The sequence below is a fragment of the Hevea brasiliensis genome, chromosome 13 (genome assembly GCF_030052815.1).
Source record: "Hevea brasiliensis isolate MT/VB/25A 57/8 chromosome 13, ASM3005281v1, whole genome shotgun sequence".
Classification (NCBI taxonomy): Eukaryota; Viridiplantae; Streptophyta; class Magnoliopsida; order Malpighiales; family Euphorbiaceae; genus Hevea; species Hevea brasiliensis.
The window spans coordinates 17,157,853-17,178,482 of record NC_079505.1 but is presented as its reverse complement, the minus strand read 5'-3'; the positions used below and the strand labels follow the sequence as shown (position 1 = coordinate 17,178,482).

General features: G+C 35.8%; 1 protein-coding gene across 1 annotated transcript; it reads left to right on the top strand.

Annotated features, from left to right (window-relative positions):
• Positions 1-1,345: 1,345 nt before the first annotated feature.
• Positions 1,346-8,819, top strand: LOC110655189 (PHD finger protein Alfin1). Its single transcript, XM_021811396.2, has 5 exons — positions 1,346-1,803; positions 1,938-1,970; positions 4,492-4,720; positions 8,036-8,165; positions 8,247-8,819. The coding sequence occupies exons 1-5, from the start codon at positions 1,707-1,709 to the stop codon at positions 8,520-8,522; spliced, it is 765 nt and encodes a 254-aa protein (XP_021667088.2). The 5' UTR covers positions 1,346-1,706; the 3' UTR covers positions 8,523-8,819.
• Positions 8,820-20,630: the final 11,811 nt, after the last annotated feature.

Genomic DNA, 20,630 nt, shown 5'->3' with positions numbered 1-20,630 from the left:
TTTGTTAGCATATAATTTTTCAAATTCATATTTACAATTAGTTATTTTTTATACAAATTTAAAAATATTTTATTAATTGTATATTATTTTTGTAAGTTAATTTTCATCTAAGATTTTTTTTTATTGCAATGAAACAATATGTTAATATTTATAAAATTCTAAATATTAATTAAAATTAAATATTTTAATGATTATAATTTATAAAAACAAAAATAAAAATAATATAAATCATCCAAAAATTATTATTAATTTTTAGATTTGTTAAATGAAAACTTAAAAAGAATTTTATTTAATTTTAATGAAAGATCGATACTAACAAAAAAATATCATTAAGGACGATTAAATTTAAATCTAATTAATTTATTCCTATATATGTCTATGTTATTACAAGTATGAATTCTTAAAAATTATTATTATAGAGCTAACATCATACTACATCAGAAAAAAAAATTATACTACTTATAAAATATTATCTCTTGCATTAATAATAAATACAAGAGTAGTACTAATATTAATAATATATTAATTAATTAGATATATTTATATTGTTACGTTGTTATTAATGTTTTTCTATTTTTATTCTTTTTATTATTGAAAATAGTAGTGTTCATGGTTTTTATTATTTGAATAAACTAAAAAAGAATTAAAATAGTATTGAACTAAATTTATTTTATTATATTAATATAGTTTTAATTTTCTATTAATAACTGAATAAAAAATTATATTATACTCAATTATACTAAATATCAAATAAAAAAATAATTAAAGTTAAAATTAATTTTATAAAAATATTTTTTATGATTTTTAAAAAAAAATAATATAATTTTAATATAATTAAAATTTAAATATATAATATCTATATGATGCATTTATGATAATAGATTATATCCATTTTATATTATATTTAAGTTTATGATTAAGTTAATGTTATATGCTAATAATATAACATACAACTTTCATGCAAATATAATTGAATAAAAAAATAAATTTTAAGTTAACAAATATTTTTATTTAAAAAATTAATTAAAATAATATTAAAATTAATATTTTAAAATATAATATTTATAATATTAATTATATATAAAAAATTAACGGATATAATAACAGACAATATATATTTTTAAAAATAAATAATTTATTTATAAAGGTAGATAATTGTGGAATTAATAAACTTAACTCATCTTATCATCATGCATGAGTATGATTAATTAATTAATTGATTATATGTCAGTGGGGTTTGTCGATTTGTACTCATTTAAATATTAAATTAAATTAATAAAAAAATAAAAATTCAACTTTTATTAATATTAAATAAATAAATTGATAGATAATAACAATGACGATAAAGAGGACTTTCTCGCCTTTCCTCTCTTCTTTTTTTCCTTTTCTCCAATCAGAAAAAAATAGAAAAAAAATAAAAACAAACAGCAAACCCTAATTCGGTTCTTTCGCTCTCTTTCGTACTTTCTGTTTTTGGTTCATAAATTCCTGCAACACACCTAGCAACCCCAATTATTTCCATTTTTCTTGCAATTAACACCCATCCACAAGCATCATCATTTCCATTTATATATATATATATTATCAAATTTACATTCTGATAGATATCTCTTGTTATAATAATCATTGTATAGGGAGAGACTGTGAGAGAGAAACAAGGAAGAGATTGAAAATTGGTTTGATTTTGAAGAGGAGAAAGAAAGAGGATGGATGGAATACCGCACCCAATTCCTCGAACCGTTGAAGAAGTTTTCAGCGACTTCAGAGGCAGACGCAATGGCTTGATCAGGGCTCTCACCACTGGTTCGATTTTTCTTGTTTTTACTATGTCTTTTTAGTTTATCTCTTTATATATATATTGAATTGGGTTTTGTTTTTTTCGCACGCATCTTTAATGGAGCTTTTCTCTTAATTTTTTTTTTCTTTTTTTGTTGCAGATGTTGAGAAGTTCTACCAACAGTGCGACCCAGGTGGGTTTCTGTCATCCTTTTGTTTTGGAACTTGGTATTGTACGTGGGTGTGTTACTATATTGTTTTGAATTTTAACACACTGTATATGAACAGTGCTACGTGGGCTCCAAAATGAATAATTAAGCTTGCGGGTATTTTTTTTATCCAGTGTTTTTCATTGTTCACAGTTCATAATTTTGTTGTTTTGAAACATGTTTGTAAAAAATGAAAATCTGTTATTTGCAGTTTGTAATTTGGATTTTAACAGAGCAGAGTTACAATAGCAATGCGTTATTTTCAATGTCTAAACCCTAGACATGTCTTATTTGAGAAAGAGAATTTACCCAAGCTCATTTATCTTGATATGCCCAGAAACTGCAGTGTGCGTGGCTGCAATATTGGAAAAAATACTTGATTTTAGCACACCACACCCCCTTTCCCCCCCCCAACTCTTTTTTTTTCCTGGTTGCAATAATCTTTGCCAGTTTGGTTTGTTGAAAGTAGACAGTTATTTCAAGTTTTGATCCTTGAACTGAGATGGCCTATTGGTTTTTTGTACTTGTTGACTTGTTAATAACTACTGTTAGGCTATCTGTTTTACTGAATTGGTTCAGTAAATGTGTCATGTTGACTATTTTGCAATGTATTGCCTTGAGTATTAGCTTAAAAAGTATCATGAAATTTGATCTCATCATCGTTTTAAGAAAATGGAGGGGTCCAAAGTAGCATAAATAAAATTACCATTCCAGAATGATGAGTTTTCCTAATTGGGCCATTGCTTATCAAATTGATGGATGAATTAAAGGAAATTCATATTTCATTAATAGTGCAGTCAAAAGCGCAAAAAGCGGTCACTAAAGCGTAAAAAAACAGTGACAAATAGGAAAGTGCTTTTACGAAGTGCATTTAGTGAAGTGGGCTTTTTTGTGTTAGCGCATAAAAAAAAAAAGAGCGCACAGTGTAAAGAGTCTCAACTTCAAGGCCAGTACTGGAAGATTTTGAGATAGATTTAGATGAAGATTTTGATGAAATTGATCTTATTTTGGAGATGAGGATGAAAGTGTTGAGGACTTTGATGGGAAATCTAGTGATGATCTCTAGGTTATGACTATGAATTTGAATGCCAAAAATTTTTGGATGTTTGATGATTTCTTAAGGGTTTAAATTTTATATAGAGGATTGTATTTTCTTAGCATTTTATATTATTAGTTAATTTTTTAAATAATTTTGCGCTTCCTTCAATGAAGCAAGCTTTTTCTTTTTTTGTGCTTTAAGCGATAGAGTGATGCATCGCTTTGAGTGCGCCTTATGCTTTTAACTACCTTGCATATGAATAATTTACTTTTTAATTATAGATTTTCCCTTATCATTGAAACAAAAGGAGAACTAGTGGTATCATTATCTATAATACATGTCATGTGCTTTTATATGTTATCTAAATTCTAACTGTTATGATTTTTTTTTTCTTTCTAATACTTTTTAAATGAAATATGGTTTTATTTGGAGTAGATATTTTATTTGATGTGTTGATGTTTGTTTGACTCTTATAGGCCAGCTTTTGCAATATGTATAACCAAGATACTTGAGCTTTGAGTGAAGGTGGAACTGAGTTAAATTTTTTGTATTGTATATGCATGTAAAATCACATTTGGTTGATTATAAGAGTTCCGGTGAACAAGTGGTTGGTAACAACTCACTACTGTTACTTTATATTAGATTTTTCTACAGTTTTTTTTAATTAAAAAATGTTTAAATGCCTGCACATATTCAAGCTTTTTCACCTTGCACTGCTCGAATTTGGGTATGCGATTGTGATGTGACTTGAGCTTGCTATTGCAAATCATGATCCAGTATAGTATTTTTCTAATGATTTATGTATAATGAGTGCAAGTATAGTAGTTCTATTCTTAACATGAATCCATTTCAAGTATTCATTGCAAACATGCTAGGTGAATCATGTTTCCAAGTGTTGCCATGTTATAGATGGTCAAAGTCTTCTGCCATTTTACTTGTCAGTTTGCTATTCTGGGATGGCTATAACTTCTTGGGAATATTATTATTGGTTTTGATTGTTTATAGTTGCCTTTTAATTCTTTAAGCTGGGCAGTTCTTAGGGAAATTATTGAAGTAATGAGTTCAAGAAGATGAATCTCAAATTTTTGGATATATTCAGTTCTTAATATTATAACACTGAATAAAAATTATTTTTTTAGTAATTATATCTCTTTTTATTTGGAGTCATAAAAGTAACTGAAATGATAAGTACTTGGTGTTCAATCATCATTTAAAGGTTAATCCCTTTCTTACAAGCTTATCTAAGATATCAGTTGTTTATAGCTTACAACCAAATTGTTGGTTAGAAGATATGTGTGTGTGCGTGTGAGTGTTCGTTTTACTCTGCTGATGCATTCTCCGCTAGTTAAGCAAGTATGGAATGTGGCTGTTCTTGCAAGTCTGAACGTGGTCATATCAGTTATTCTGTTAAGAATTTGAGATATTTTTTAGGTATATAAAATGTGTTATTTGATTGTGTTATCATAGAAAAGGAGAACCTGTGTCTATATGGACTTCCAAATGAGACCTGGGAAGTTAATCTGCCTGTGGAAGAGGTGCCTCCTGAGCTTCCTGAGCCAGCTCTGGGTATAAATTTTGCTAGAGATGGAATGCAAGAGAAGGACTGGTTATCACTTGTTGCAGTTCACAGCGATTCTTGGTTGCTTGCAGTAGCATTTTATTTTGGTGCGCGCTTTGGGTTTGGTAAGAATGAAAGGTATGGGTAATTATTCTTGTCAAGTATAACATATAAGTTGCTGTTTTCCACAATGTTCCCTGCTGCTATGATCTCCTGGTCTTGCCATAATTTATTGCAAATCACTCTTGTGTCCTTTTTATTCTCATCTCTCTACATTTATAGTTCTTAGACTAGTTTCTTGAGTTTTGAATGTATAATCTTAGATTTTGGGTGAACTTGCTCTCATTGTAGGGTTAAATTCAGTTAATAATTTTGCCAACTAAAATGCTATGTTATACGATGCAATGGCTCTATATTTCCATGATGTTGAAGATATGGTGTCAAAACTTAATTCATTGTAATATGTTATATCAAGAGAAGAAGAATAGGATTTTCATTTATTTCCTTCTTTTATGAGGATATAATATTCAATAATCAGTTGTTGGGAACCTTACATTAGGAGGCCTATTCACAATTGTTCTAAGACATTTAACTGGGGAAGAACTGTCATGAAATAGTATGAAGATATGAAAGAAAATAGTTGTTCTCTGTCAATAATCATTGTTGGGGACTGGAGACCATATGACAGTAGGTGTTGACAATTGGTCTATAAGAAATTTGACTGGGGAAGCACCTGCATTAAATAGTGTAAAGGCATAACAGAAAAAAGGCTGATTCATATTTTCTGCTATGGTTGTGAGCTACTGTATGCTCTGCCATCCTTTGCCTTTTTAAGCCTTCAAAGTTCTGCTATTGTCTCAATGAGTCTTCTTTGAACTTGGTCCGTGATAGGCTTCTCTCCTAAGTGCAAGTATTTCCCATGATTCTTTTTGATTCATTAACTGGAAATATAAGGGCTTAGAGTTCTTTTGTTCGAGATTGCTGCAAATTTTCTTCATCATAATAAGCAATCAACCATTATGTCGTCTTGATTTTTCCTTTAACAAACCTTTTCTATTGATTTAAGTAAAGTACACAATTATACTTTGATTTGCTTTGCTACTGACAGTGTAGTGATATGTTTTTATTAGAAACTAAAAGATTACTTAATAACTGTCAAATAGTTTGAGAAGTATGAATCACAATTGCCTGAATACTACATTAATTATAAGGAAGAAAATATAGATAATTGGACACATAAATGCATATATTGTATCTGTGCAGCTGTGTGTTGATAGTTGACTTTTGTGCATCTAACTGTTGGTGGCCTCAGATTTTTTATTTATTTTTTTATGTTATCCATGTGTTATGGGCTTTTAACAATAACCTTGTCAGTCATTTATCTCTTCTAAATGATTTTCCCTTTTTGGTAGCTTTGAATGTGTCTCTTTGTATTGTAGATTTATATGAATAATATTCATTAGCTTTGAATATATTATTGTAGTGATTTTGTAATATAATTCAATATTGCTTCTATTTGGGCTTATGCTTCTGGATTCAGGAGTTATTCAACTTGATTAGATTAGAGGGTGGTACTTTTTAGTTTATTCTTTATGTTCTTGTTTGTAGTTGTGTCTTGAGTTTCATATGAGGGTACTTTATTCTCTATGTTATCTCTTTCTTTACCTATAAAAGTTCTTCTCTTTTCTTTTTATATAAATAAATATGATTCAGTATTCTCTATCTTGTAGAGACTAGAGAGCTTTTATTTGGAAGTTGATAATTTGGATGGGAACATTAAAAAAATCTTTATATGTTATGCTTTGGAAGGATAATTTTCATAAATAACGATTCATGTTTTGGCTGTTCAAAACTTGTTAAAGGCTTTCTTGATTGCAAGTTGCAACCTTTACAGATTTTTTTTTTCTTATTCTTTTTTGTGAAGGTTGCTTCTACACAGCTTAAACTCCTTTTTCCCAGTGTAATTGGTTTTCTTCGTTCATTTTCCAAGTATATCTTTTGTAAAATATATGTGTTGTTGTTGTTACTATTATTTTTATTATCTTCTAGCTTCCTTATCCAAACAGTGGTGTATGGAAAGTTTTTGGGATTTTAGGGAGCATTTATTTAACCTAGGTGAAAGCTACGTCTTTCTTTTAACTGAATTAAAATCTGCACTAGGCATGCTATCTGAATAAAAGAATGATCTTTTTTTCCCCTTCAAACTGTTAAGTTAGCTATCAAGAGTCCTTGCACTTCCATACAAGTATTGGGGTAAAGTTTACTCATTGGCATTGAACTTGCAACTGATATACTTGTTTTGAACTTCAATTTGTCGCTAATAAATAATTTAACTTTAATTTGCATAGCAATAAAATCATTAAAACGTAATTTCAAGCAAATTCTTGCCATAATGTTGACTTGGCATACAGCTGGATTTATTTATTTATTTATTTTATAGTTTTCATGAGTTAAACATATTATTTATTTTTTTTTGGGTAAATTTCCTTTTACCCCCTTATGTTTGGTTGTCTAAAAAATTTAGCAGGTTGAATAAATTTAAAATTTTTTGGTGGTTTGCTAGTAATTATAAGATGATGAAAATAGAATGGCGTAATTTGATGTGTAAGCTAGCTTAGAAATAAAAGTGAGGATAGAGAAATAGAAAGAGTGAAGAGGGGGTTGGAATAGAGAATATAAAAAAGATGTTGCTGACCCAGTAGAACTATAAAATAAAAAAAAAAGGTGATACATTTCAAAAATTCATATCGATATTCGATACAAGTTGGTATTTTGGAATGACTTTGTTAGAAAATTAATTATTTGTAAGTGAAAAAATTGAAGTTTAATGACAATTATGTGTATTAATAATGAGTCCAGTGACAGCAAGTGAAACTTATCCAAGTACTAAGGTGTTGAGGCTGTTCATGAAAATCTGAATGAGACATACCCTGCAACTTGGGCATTAAGACTGTTCACGACAATCCGAACAGCATACCCTGCAACTTGTGTATGCACAAACAAGCACTAGGAAGACATGGCCATTGAGATGGTGTTTTAGTCAAGACCATTGTCTCCCTAGCCAACCATTTGGCAAATGGTATTTATTTGGTGCATCTCAACTGAATCTCATGTAAATGTGGTTATTGACTGCATAATTAGTTTTGCTTAACCAGGAGATTTCATTGAACTTGTCTTCAATGGGGGAGGTCAACCTTACGTAATTGGATTGGCCATGTTTTAACTTTTTTGACTAACATGATTTCTGGTGCTAGATGCCTCATTCTAATATCAGTCTTCTTCTAATTCTACTCACTCTTGTTAAGATGAGACTTCTACTCATATTCCTGTCTTCTATAATTCTTTTTTAGTGCTATATGAAGGATTGACCATATTTTGTTTATACCAATAATAAGGAAAGCCGGTGCAAAAATAAGAATGTCATTCTGATAGTGGCTGGAATTTAATTTACAGGAAGAGGCTTTTCCAGATGATAAATGACGTCCCAACAATATTTGAAGTTGTGTCAGGAAATGTGAAGCTTCCCAAGGAACAATCTGCAACTCATAACAACAGTAGCAAAAGCAAATCAAGTGGGAAAATGGTAAAAGAAGTGATGAGTTTTTTCGTTCCATTCTTTATGCATCAAGGTCTAATCTTTAGCTGTTTGGATGTGTCCTTTAAGCAATCTCGGCAATCTGAACCTCAGACCAAGGCAGTGAAGATGTCTCAACCACCCAAGGAAGATGATGCCAGTGGAGAAGAGGAAGATGAAGATGATGAACAGGGTGCAACTTGTGGCGCATGTGGTGAAAGCTACGGCACTGATGAATTCTGGATTTGCTGCGATGTATGTGAGAGATGGTTCCATGGCAAATGTGTCAAGATTACACCTGCAAAGGCTGAGCATATCAAGCAGTATAAATGCCCAGGTTGCAGTGGCAAAAGGGCTAGAGTTTAAAGTTGGATGCTGAAGCTGGATTGACATTTGTGAAACAAAGCAGACAAGGTTTAGAACTTCACCTTGGCAGTTTCTAAAACGTTAAACAGAACCAGTTGCCCATTCTAGTCAATGAATTTGAATGACTGCTGATTGGATTTTAAGTTTCATTACTTCTGGTTGCTGTCATGTCTAATTTCCTTGGGAATTGTGTTTTAAATAGTTGGTGGCAACTACAGATATTCTATTATATATGTTCATGCAGATTTCTTTTCTATCCTGTTCTGGATTCCTATTTTATTTATCTCCTTATTCCCATGCGCTGTGAGTCTATTTGGATTTGCATTTTGTTATATAATAGCTTGATGACTTTATATGAAGAAATATGCTGGGAGCCTGGTAGTCTAGTTTGAGGGCTATGCAAAAATTTTTGAGCTTGCTGTGATGGGTAGGAGTTCCGGTTTTAACGGATGTCTTAACCAGTAACACTTTCTTCTTCTTTAGTTTAAACTTATATATTTTTTTTTGAGTCAATAGATATAACGTTGGCATAGGAATAGATCGCTGTTAAAACTATGATAATTTTAATAGAGTTATTATTTTTATATTATTCACACTCATACTTTATATTTAATGTGAGATCAATAAGGATCAGTTTCTGAGTACGTTCAACTCACTTGTAGACTTCAATCAGGGCTGCATCGGGATACTTAGCTCTCTCTTGTTTTTACTTAGCGGCTTTTTATTTTTTTTTAATCAATAGATAGAATACATATGCACATGGCTTAATGACAGAAATGGATCACTGTCAAAATGATGAAAATTTTAATAGAGTCCTTATTTTCTATATAATCTATGCACACAAACACTTTACATTCAATGTGGGAGAATCTGGAGGACCAACTTGTAGTCTCGTAGCCTTGAAAATGATCCTATTGATCTCATTTGTAATAAGGTTTCATACTTCCGTTAAATATCCATTTTAAGCAGTTCATTGGGCCATTTAGTTCATCATAATTGAAGAAAGTTTATATCTCCTCCATATTTTTGTTAGTTTATCATGTGATCATATGCTTATAGTGAACTATATAGATTAATCTGTAATTTTATTTGCAGAAATTAATTGTTCTTACTCACATCGTTGAAATGAGTATACTTTGAAGAATGAAAATCCAAGTAAAATGCTTTGCTCTTTTTCTTCTTCCCTCTTTTTTGGGAAGATTATATAATAAAGGAGCTATTTCATATCAACATTTGACATGAAATAATAAACCAGTATACATATACAATTGGCATGCATATACAATTGTAGTTACTATGTTTCTAAAAACAAAAATGTAACTATTTTTCTAAAAACAAAAAACTGCAATATGGTAATGAATTTTTGAGACCAACTAATGTATATATGTAGACCCACTTATACATATACGTTCATTCATTATTGGGATATCATTTCATGTAGAATATTTTATATAGAATAACTGTTTCACTATGTAATTTTTTTTTTTTGACTTTGGTATATTTTACAAGGGAAAATATTTTCTGTTTTGTAACACTTGGTACATCAACAAGGAAATGGCCATTTGGCCTTTTATGTACTTTTAGTTACAATTAAGAAACGGTGCAACCTTTTGGTTTTGCATGCAACGTAAGCCATGCAGTTATTTAATTTTGGTTCCTTAAAGAATAGAGTCTAGTTGACTCACATACATGATTCGTGCTCAAATTCTTTCAATGATAATAATGAAAATTTAAATACATATCAATTAATCAAATAATAATAATAATAATAATAAAAAATTAAATTTGACATTTTAAATGTCGAGACAATTAAAACTGATCCATGACCTATTTTTTACTTTTGAAGTATTAATTTCTTTAATAATTTGGTGATATTGGAAAGTGATTGAAGAATAATCAGGAGTTAACAATTAAATGAAAATTTAAATTTCACTATTATTTTTTTTTATGTGGCTTGAATTTTAGATATATTTTATAGACTCGAATTGCAATCAGAACGGAAAATTTTGCGCTGCGACCCGATTGGGATAAAAAGTGAGATCTGTGAGGGTGTGGGGGCAACGCCCCGGCGGTATGGACCGGTATAAATATTATAATATTCTTCCCTTGCGGTAGAGTTGTGAGATATTTGAGAAACACATTGGGATTAGAGTTTGAAAGTTCTGAGTGATTGTATCTTGCCCTTTTTTTTTTCATCATAGTGAAATTTTTTTTTTGTCTTGCCTATGGATATAGACCTTACGGTAGAACCACGTTAAATCCTATGTTATTCTTCTTCTCTTTTTTATATTGTGTGATTGTGCTATTTATGTATGTGCCTTATGTCGCAATGGGATTTTGCGGTCGCCTGGACGATCACTCACCGAAGTGGGAAAGAGTGAGGAGTCGCCACCTTAGTTTTGAGGGAAACTAAAGAAAACCATTTGGGGAAATAAATTAAAAATGAAACCACTTCAAGACAGAGATTCTTGGTTCGGGGTCCGTAAACGGGTGGGGAAGGTGTTAGGCACCTCACCTCGTCCCTTAACAAGGGTAAGTAGATTTAACTTTACACTTTCAAATTTGATAGTTAGGAAGGCTCGAATGAATATGTTACCCTTCTGATATAGGGGAATATTTGCTTTCTCACCATTTGGATTACCCAGATACATAAGTAAATGAGACAACCTTAGTGAGTTGAAGTTGAGTTATGTCTTTTGTTTGCGAGATTATTCTGCATATTTATTAAAATTTGATTTGGAGATCGGATAAGAACTCTTCTCCGATCTCTTTTGAATATTTATTGGGGTTTTGAATTGGAGACCGGATAAGAACTCTCCTCCGATCCCTTTAAATATGTATTAAAAATTTTGGATCGGAGATCGGATAATAACTCTCCTCCGATCTCCTTTAATGGTTCATCAAAATTTTGGATTGGAAACCGGATAAGAACCCTCCTCCGATCTCCTTTAAGAGTATTGAGATTTTTGGATTGGAGACCGGATAAGAACTCTCCTCCGATCTTCTTTTATTGGGATTTCGGGTTGGAGACCAGATAAGAACTCTCCTCTGATCTCCTTTAACTGTTGATTTAAAACTTTTAGGCAAGGATAGGATAAGGACTCTTCCGACCTCTTCTATTTTGACGGGACTCGGACAAAGACTTTTCCGACCTTTAAAAATTTAACCACAGCTACGGGTCCTAAGAACCTAAAACTAAGAATTCTGGCATTCAAAAATCTTTGGGGATAAGGTTTACGGATACCACTGTGGCTGAACGGGGAACACTAGACTTGATTCACTGACCTTTTCATGTAGTCATTTTACCAATATCTATTAACATCCGATCTATTCTGTTTTGTTTACTTTGGTTCTATTTCGCTTTATGACATCTTGTCGAATTGCTGTTTACGTCAGCCTAATAGTTTGGCTATCTTCCTGACGTGTTATTCATATTTTTTCTTTTAAAAGAGACCTCTAAGTTGCAGTTACCTACGTTTACCCAACCATTTACATACTACTAGGAGTTAGAAAACTTGCTTTCAGAAATGATAAAGATTAATAAAAATGAACTGATCACTAAAGAGATGATTTGGGAGTGTCATTCTTTAGGGATCGTTTGTGCAAAAGTAATCTTGAAGAAAGTCACAGATGTAAGAAGAACAAAGAAAATGCGGAAAGTAAATATAGGCACTTAATAAAGCGAGCTCTTACATGAGAGCCAATTTTATTGAAATAACAATGGGGTGTCGAATGGTGATAAGGCAACGGATTGATTGGCCTGAGGGTGGTGTTCTTCGTGAACTAGAGGGTACTTAGCTAAAATGCGATCAGATCAAGATAGAAAGAACCGAGTGATATGAAGTTGAGCTTGGGCGGTGAAAGCAGAGATGATAAAGCGAGAAAGTGAGAGTATGACCGGATAATGAACAAAGCTGAAATGTAGAGTTCCAGTATTCAGAATCTCTTCAAGAAAACACTTCAGAAAACTAGTTTCAAAAGTCTTTTTAATCGACACTTCTAAGTAGCAGAGTAACAAACTAAATGAACTTTCAGAGTTCCTCTGCTATAATAACAGCCTCTTGTCTATTTTTCCGTCCGTCCCTTGAACAGTTTTTATGCAGGTATTTATAGGGATCGGGTGCTCTTCGTGAAGGGTCAGGATTTATTTTGAGGGAGATGGAGGGTCAAGATTTCGAAGGACATGATCGGAGGTTCAGGAATTAAAGAGAATCAAAATGAATGGTTGAGATCACTCTTCATAATATTTGTCCTTTTCTTCTTTCCATCTGACGGTCCAAATTTCCTTGTCCGGAACGATCTGAGGGCTAAGAGCGAAAGACGCTGGTATTGTCGTCTTCTCTCTTGATCTAAGGGTTCCGGGTTTGTCCTTACAAGTGGGATCAACGGTGGAGATTGGAATATCTGAGGTGTCATGACATACCACGGCACTGTCGGCGTGCGGGCGATTCTTAGGCGTCTGCGGTGGAGATCTCGTTTGCAACGCCTTAACTACCTCGGCTCTGATTCTGACGACGGTTTATTGGGATTTGTCTTATTCTTTTTGCCTACCGATCCCTCCTCTTTCTGATCTCTTTCACATGTTCTTTCCGACCTTTCATGCTGGTCTCCCACCTTCCGATCTACTATTCCGATCTTTTCCCTTCTTGGTCAGTGCGGTCAAAGCATTAATTGTCCCTCGATTCGGCGTCAGCCGTTTACGCTAGCAATAAATGCTCGTTTTCCCCTATATATACCCACGACATGAGACATTTCCTTCATCGATTCTCCTCTCTTCCTTCTTACTTGTTTTAAGCTGTTCGTGATAATTAGGCTAAGGCGTGGCTTTTGATCCCTTTCAGATGGACCTTTTTACTCACCGAAAATTTACGATCCGGTGATCGAATAACCTTGTCGATGACGGTGAGAAGCTGGATCAATTGACCGTCTGGATTGCGGAGCTTGATCGTGCGGTCTCGAGTCGCTCATCCGAGTTTATTCGCTTCTTACCACATTGGGTGTTTCGGCGTCTTTCCTCCACATTGGGTGTTCGACGGTAGTCGGTTTGAGTGGTAACATCGGTGACGATGTCTCTCATCTTCATGGGAGTCATAGTCACCCCATCTGAGCTGTACATCTATCCGATGTCAATAGCCGGTCTCCTGATCAAACACCTCTTTTGATTCAGCCACGAGACTAAGCTTTGACATACGTCCTTTAGATAGGATGTTCCACCGGTCTCTAGAGATTGCCCAAATGATGTAATCCTTCAATGTAATCAGATCTCTAGAGATCGCCCAAATGATGTAATTAGACCTTTATCATAATCCGATCCCTAGAGATCGCCCAAATGATGTATTTTATTTTCAATGCAATCCGATCTCTAGAGATCTCAGAAATGATGTGATCCAATTTTAGTGTAATCCGATCCCTAGAGATCGCCCAAATGATGTAATCCGATCTTTTGAAAATAAAGACTTTATTTTGTCGGTTATCATCTTATTATTTTTGCATTTATTATTTTCCGATCTCTAATGTGATTATCCGATCTGGTTCTTTACCTGAATGACACTTAACTGATCCTTTATTCAAAATATTTAACTTATTATGCCGATGTCCAATTAACCGATCTCAGAACATTCGGATATTTGAGAGAAGTGTCGAGCATTTGTCGAGTCCCACCAATCGATCTGTTGCCTAGAACCTCGCGAGCATTAAATGCTCGGACTAGTATAAATAGGGGTGGGAGGGTTAGCGTTGTTCTCTCATTCCATTTTCAATCCCTGCTCACAACTTGAAGTTCTCTCGTTTTCTCAAGTTCTTGGCGCCGATCGGACTCGGTAAGGGCTTTGATCCTCTTTTAGTTTAAATTCTTTGTTTCTTTTGAAAATGAGCGGTGCAGAAGGTCGAGAAGCGGCGAGCCCTCCTTCCATTCGGTTCGTGGTCATCGTCGATGAAGAAGAAGCGATCGGATAGCGTTCAACAAGAACCTCCCGGGGCCTCCGCTCCAACTCGGGGCGGGTCATACCATCAAGGCTCGCACCTTCTTGAGGAGAGACTCTCCCTATAGCGAGCTACCGTCGGTTCTTTGAGAATCCGATCTGCAATCGTTTAGCCAAGAATATAACATTCGGCTGATTAAATGCGAGCTAATCAAGTGCCACGGCGATCTTCGTGTCGATCACTCCTTTGAAGAGAATGACATGGTTATGGTGTACGAGGAAGCGATTAAAGGCGGTCCGAGGTTCCCTCTAGACGATTTCTATAAGGAGGTCCTAAAACTTCACCGAGCATGCATTGTTCAAATTCACCCCAACTCGTGGCGGATCTTGGTAGCCTTCCAGGTCTATGCCGAGCTAAGGGAATCGGACCTACGGCTAAGGTGTTCATTTGAAGTGCCGACTAACTTCAGAAAGGATGGCGAACACTTGGTTCTTTCAGTGAAGCCTCATTGCGGGCTCTTTTCCGATCTGCCCTCATCCCTTAAGAATTGGAAGAACGTTTCTTCATTACGAGGAGCAAAGATCCAGAAGTGCTTTGAGGACTTCCCGTGGTGGTGGTACGGGGCCCTTGCTTCAAGCACATTACCACGAGTCGGAGGAAAGTTTAATAGTGATGGATCGAAGAGTCGGGCCGCCACTCAAAAGTATTCTTGTTTGGATGCGGTGGCTGAAATTGCACCATTGGACTATTCAATTGCTCACCGGCCAAGACCGCAAACTTTCGCTCTCTGACCTCGGCATTGGTATTTTCTATATCTCAGTTCTCACGACCTTAGCGATCTCACTAACCTTTTCTTTGTGCAGGTATGGCGGGTGGTGAGGGTTCTAGGAAGCGGAAGAAGGAAGAGAGATCTCCGGAAAGTAAAGGAGATGAAGCGTTGAAATGCTTGAACACCGGTCATGAGCACAGGGAGATACAAAGAGACCCGCCTCAACCTTGGGTTGCCGACCTCGGAAGCTGTCCGATCTCCTCCTAGAACGGAAGAGCGACCTCCACCTCTCCCAATTGTTCCAAGCACGAAGGGGGCCTACTCAAGCTTAGGAGGACCTCTTCTCGTGGTGCTCAAATCTTGATCGACTCCTTGAAGAATAACCGGATTTGTTAGAGAACTCCGATTTTGCCAAAGTCACGGGTCTACCATCTTCTTTCGGGAGGATCGGGACAGCTATCCGGAATGGTCTCGATGACATCTTGACTCGATCCATGAGCCTAAGCGTGGAGTGTCAGTGAACGGACCATGGTTCGGGAAAAGATTCAGCGTCTGGGTAAGGAGATCGGGAAGAAGAATGAGGAAGTGGCTTCCCTCCGATCCCAACTCTCATCCGCTCGGGATTACATATCTCAAGTCGAGGGACGGGCAAAGTTCCATGAAGACAGGCTGGCCGAACAGAATCATATTTTGGCTGAGAGGGACCGTGCTCTTGGGGAAGTCCAGGCGCTTCACGCCAACGAAGCCGCTCAGGTCGCTCAACTTATAGAGGAACTCAAGGCGAAGGATGAGGAGCTTAAGGAGAAAGACGAGGAGCTGAAGGAGAGAGACGAAGAGATGGTGGCGGGAATAGCCGGAGCCTATGTGAATGCTCACAAGGATCTCCTGGCTGAACTCCAGAAGCGCTACCCTGAAGAGGACTTCTCCTGGATGGCCGACCTGGCTCCTGAGGGCGACGATGAGGACAGTGAGGAGGAAGCCGAGGGTGAGAGAGAGAGTGAGCAAACTTGTACAAAAAAATGAAATGGAATGTCTCTTTTGTTCAATGAATGGATGTGATCGGAAAATCTCTGAATTGCCTAAGTATCTAAATGCAATTATTAATCTAAGTGTAAGAGATCGGAAAGCACAATAAGCATGAGATCGGTGGGGAAGAAATGCTGAACGGGACTTGATTAAAATTGAAAATTTAACTTGAAAACTTAAGATCGGAACCCTCGTTAAACCGAAACAAAACCTTAGCTCTTAATCTTCCGAAAAGGAGATCGGCAATAAAACTGGTAAGAAAAGATCTAATGCTAGTTCACTTCATTTATCAACAGAGATCAGGGATATACCCGATGGGTCCGGAAATTTGACAGCGGGTTTGAGAGATCGGTAAATGATTTGAGAGATCGGCAGGGCTTTAACGAATGTTAGGACTTAGCATTGATTCAATTCCTTTTAAGGAGAGTTCGGAAATATGGTCATCTGGTAAAGAAAAATAAAGAGAAATCGGAAATGTCATTGGCTGGCCCAGGGAGACCTAGTGCTGGGGATCGGTTTCAAAGTCTTGTTGATTTTGAGGATCGGCCAAAATATGCTGTCGACAGCTGCCCCTCTTTACATAATTTCTATTAAAGGAAAGAAATTTCCGTGTAGGAATTATGTAAAGATTCAGACTCATATTTTGGACGATTAAGTGTTTGAAATTAGGGAACTAATGAGCTAGAAATTGTTAACAGAAGTTGAAGTACCAGAAAATTAAAATCAACTTAGATCAAGGAACCAGAGGTTGATAACAGGAAATTTAAATTGCATGAAATTAAAATCAACTTAGATCAAGGAACCAGAGGTTGATGACAGAAATTTAAATTGCATGAAATTAAAATCAACTTAGATCAAGGAACCAGAGGTTGATGACAGAGATGACAGAAATTTAAATTGCATGAAATTAAAATCAACTTAGATCAAGGAACCAGAGGTTGATGACAGAAATTTAAATTGCATAAAATTAAAATCAACTTAGATCAAGGAACGGAGGTTGATAACATAAATTTAAATTGCATGAAATTAAAATCAACTTAGATCAAGGAACCAGAGGTTGATAATGAGAAATTTATATTGTATTAAATTAAAATCTACTTAGTTCAAGTAACCAGAGGTTGATTGCTGGAAATTTAAATTGAATTAAATTAAAATCAACTTAGATAAAGGAACCAGAGGTTGATAACGAAAATTTAAATTGCATGAAATTAAAATCAACTTAGATCAAGTAACAAGAGGTTGATGACAGAAATTTAAATTGCATGAAATTAAAATCAACTTAGATCAAGGAACCAGAGGTTGATGACAGAAATTTAAATTGCATGAAATTAAAATCAACTTAGATCAAGGAACCAGAGGTTGATAACAGAAATTTAAATTGCATGAAATTAAAATCAACTTAGATCAAGGAACCAGAGGTTGATGACAGAAATTTAAATTGCATGAAATTAAAATCAACTTAGATCAAGGAACCAGAGGTTGATAACAGAAATTTAAATTGCATGAAATTAAAATCAACTTAGATCAAGGAACCAGAGGTTGATGACAGAAATTTAAATTGCATGAAATTAAAATCAACTTAGAAGGCAAGTCTAACCCTGACACATGAAGTTCTTCCCTGATGAAGTGTACTTAACAAGATACCGAAGGCCGATGATTAACGGAAAAGAAGTTGCAAGACTTGACCTATGACCCCATTTCTTCAAATGCCCCTCCTCTGTTCCCGACTTTCTTCTTATTTTACGGAAAGCATCCTTGCGGGTTTTTACTTTCTTTTTGTCCATTCGACGGAGCGCCCTTTGGGTTTTCACTCCTAGTTTTTTTTTTTTTTTTTGAAGGCCATTCCCTGCAAATCTCATAATAAAGTACGTGAGGTTATCAATTTTCGAATTCAAATCTTATGGCAAAAATTTAACTAATTAATAGCACATTAAACAAAGAGAAAGGATAGTATTAAAAGTGAGTGACCAGGAAAACAAAAGTAGAAGGAATAAAGTATGACTTTATTATGGCCTTAAGAAAAACAGGGATAGACTTTCAAAGGAAAAGGAAGGGTACAAGGATAGATCTCACATATTCCTTATAGTTGGTTTTGAAGTCTTTTAACTGCCATTATTTCAAGTTCTCTGAAGTCCCATGCCGTGACGGTTTCCTCTCCATCCTTGGTTCCATACCCCCTTCCTTATTTCTCCATTTTGGCTCTTGGGGCGCCCTTTCGTGTTTTCACCCCAAGTTTTTTTTTTTTTTTTTTTGAAGGCCCTTTGGGTTTCATCCTTCACTCGTTTATGCATAATACCTCTTGACAGTGTCGGCATTCACAGGTCTCTGAAACTCTTCGCCGTCCATTTGGGTCAAGATCAAGGCTCCTCCGGAAAATGCCTTTCTAACCACATAGGGTCCCTCGTATGTTGGTGACCATTTGCCCCGTGGATCGTTTTGGTTCGACAGCACTTTCTTCAGAACTAAGTCCCCGGGTTGGAATTCGCGTGGGCGAACGCTTTTATCAAATGCCCTAGCCATTCTCCTCTGATATAATTGCCCATGACATGCCGCTGCTAACCTTTTCTCATCAAGCAAGTTTAACTGTTCCAACCTCGACTGAATCCATTCTGACTCATTAATTCCTGACTCCTTCAGGATTCTTAGGGAAGGGCTTTCAACTTCAATGGGCAATACTGCCTCCATGCCGTAGACCAGCGAGTTTGGAGTTGCCCCGGTTGAGGTTCTCACGGAAGTTCGGTATGCGTGAAGAGCGTAGGGAAGCATATCATGCCAATCCTTATAGGTGGCCGTCATTTTTCGGATTATCCTCTTTAGATTTTTGTTTGCGGCTTCTACTGCTCCATTCATGCAGGGGCGATGCGGGAGGAATTGAGATGCGGATTTTGTATTGATCACATAATTTACGAATCTTGGACCATTCAAGTTCTTGGCATTATCGGTGACAATTTCATTCGGAGACCATGCGGCGGATGATATTGCTTACGAAGAATTTGAGAAAAGTGTTCTGTGTGATGTGAGCGTATGACGTTGCTTCGACCCACTTGGAGAAATAGTCGATGGCCACAAGGATGAATCTGTGCCCATTGGATGCCTTGGGATTGATGGGACCAATCACATCGATGCCCCACATTGCGAAAGGCCATGGTGAGACGAGGTTAAACAACTTGTGAGGTGGCACATTTATCGGATCTGCATAGATCTGACACTTATGGCATTTCCGGAAGTACTCGATGCAATCCTTTTCCATTGTGGTCCAAAAATACCCACGTCGCATGATTTGCTTAGCCATCATATGCCCATTGGCGTGGGTTGCGCAATTCCCCTCATGAGTCTCAAAGAGGATTCTCTTTGCTTCTTTTGCATCTACACATCTCAATAATTCACCGTTGGAGCTCCTCTTGTATAGGGTTTCTCCACTGGGGAAGTACCCCAATGCTAATCTCCGAATCATCTTCTTTTCATTTTCTTTGGCCCCCAAAGGGAATTCTGCAGTTCTCTGATGAGCCGAGGATGTCATGATACTGGGGCTTTCCATGGGCTCTTCTTCAATCATGAAGCAATAAGTGGCTCATCCCTTGCTTTGACCCTCAATGCTTGAGTTATGCGCCCTTCTTCCATTTGAGCCATAACGGCGGAGTAGCTAAAGCATCAGCAAATTGATTCTTGTCTCTGCTAAGATGAGTGAAAGAGATTTCTTCGAATTCCTTAATCAGCTTCAGTAAGTACTTCTGATACGGGATCAACTTGGGATCCTTAGTTTGCCATTCTCCCTTGACTTGATAGATTATCAGAGCCGAGTCTCCGTACACCTCCAACTTTCTGATTTCCATTTCGATAGCAGTTTGTAGACCCATCACACAAGCTTCATACTCTGCGACATTGTTGGTACAGTCAAACCTCAACTTGACAGCTATTGGGAAGTACTTCCCATTAGGGGATATCAATACTGCTCCAATTCCATTACCTGACAAATTGACAGCTCCGTCGAAATACATTTCCCATACATCGGCTGGCCCCCCTTCTTCGCAGTCTACTTCATTAATGTGCTCATCAGGGAACTCAAAATCCAGAGCTTCATAATCCTGGATAGGATTTTCTGCTAGGAGGTCGGCAATTACGCTACCTTTCACCGCTTTCCGGGTCATATAGACTATGTCATATTGGGAGAGTATAACCTGCCACTTGGCTATCCTACCTGGCACGAATGGGCTTTCAAATACATACTTGATAGGATCCATCCTGGAGATAAGCCATGTCTTGTGATTCAACATGTAGTGTTTGAGGCGATTTCTTTGTCGAGCTAACTTGTGACAAGTCTTTTCTAAGAAAGAGTACCTTGACTCACAATCATTGATCTTCTTGCTCAGGTAATAAATTGCCCTATCTTT